At 58.8% G+C, this 605-nt stretch overlaps 1 protein-coding gene across 1 annotated transcript in view; it reads right to left on the bottom strand.

Annotated features, from left to right (window-relative positions):
* The window catches only part of LOC108803441 (acylamino-acid-releasing enzyme-like), a 7,786-nt gene extending 7,213 nt beyond the window's left edge, over positions 1–573 (bottom strand). Inside the window, exons 1-2 of the mRNA XM_018575282.1 lie at positions 462–573; positions 310–366 (exon numbers count right to left, since the gene is read on the bottom strand). Coding sequence (XP_018430784.1) covers positions 310–366; positions 462–479 — 75 coding nt within the window. The 5' untranslated portion in view covers positions 480–573. The remainder of the gene's footprint in view (positions 1–309; positions 367–461) is intronic.
* Positions 574–605: the final 32 nt, after the last annotated feature.

Here is a 605-nt window from a genome sequence, read left to right as displayed (position 1 = left end):
CCCCGTGTCCTCTGTGCCAGCCACCCCTGACCTTCCAATGCCTCCTGTACTTGGTGTCTCCATGCGCACCCCCGTGTGCTCCCAGTGCGCCCCTCCATGACTCCTGTGTGTTCGCAGTCTCTGGTACACCCCTCAGTGTTCTGCTCCACTCCCGTCAGTACCTCTGCCGCCTCTCAGGGACACTCCTGCAACCTCCGGAACCTTCCCTCTGTGACTTGCCTTTGCTCCAATCCCCCCCCCAGGACCAGTTCCCTGCTATGGACCCCCATCCCCGGTGTCATCTGACAGGAGGCTGCTGTGCTATATCCTACCTGTAGACTGGAGGAGAGTCACGTTTTGTGTCATCGTATCCACTACATACAGATTCTGCGTGAGGAGAAGAAGATTACAATGGGATTCGGATTGGCGGGTCCACGTACCCACACCGCGGGGGAGGGGCACAAAATGGCCGATCACCTCACCTGCTGACTGCGCAGCATCGTGTCCACAATGACCCTCCGACTGTCCGCCGACCAGCAGAACGGAGCCAGCAGCGTGCCGTAAATTCCCTCAAACGTTCCTGCCGGGAACAGAACAGGGTCAGAGGTCAGAGGGAACGTCAACAT

This window comes from Nanorana parkeri, unplaced genomic scaffold, assembly GCF_000935625.1.
Source record: "Nanorana parkeri isolate BGI_ZX_2015 unplaced genomic scaffold, ASM93562v1 scaffold3732, whole genome shotgun sequence".
In the NCBI taxonomy this organism is placed as follows: Eukaryota; Metazoa; Chordata; class Amphibia; order Anura; family Dicroglossidae; genus Nanorana; species Nanorana parkeri.
This window is presented reverse-complemented; position numbering and strand designations above follow the sequence as displayed.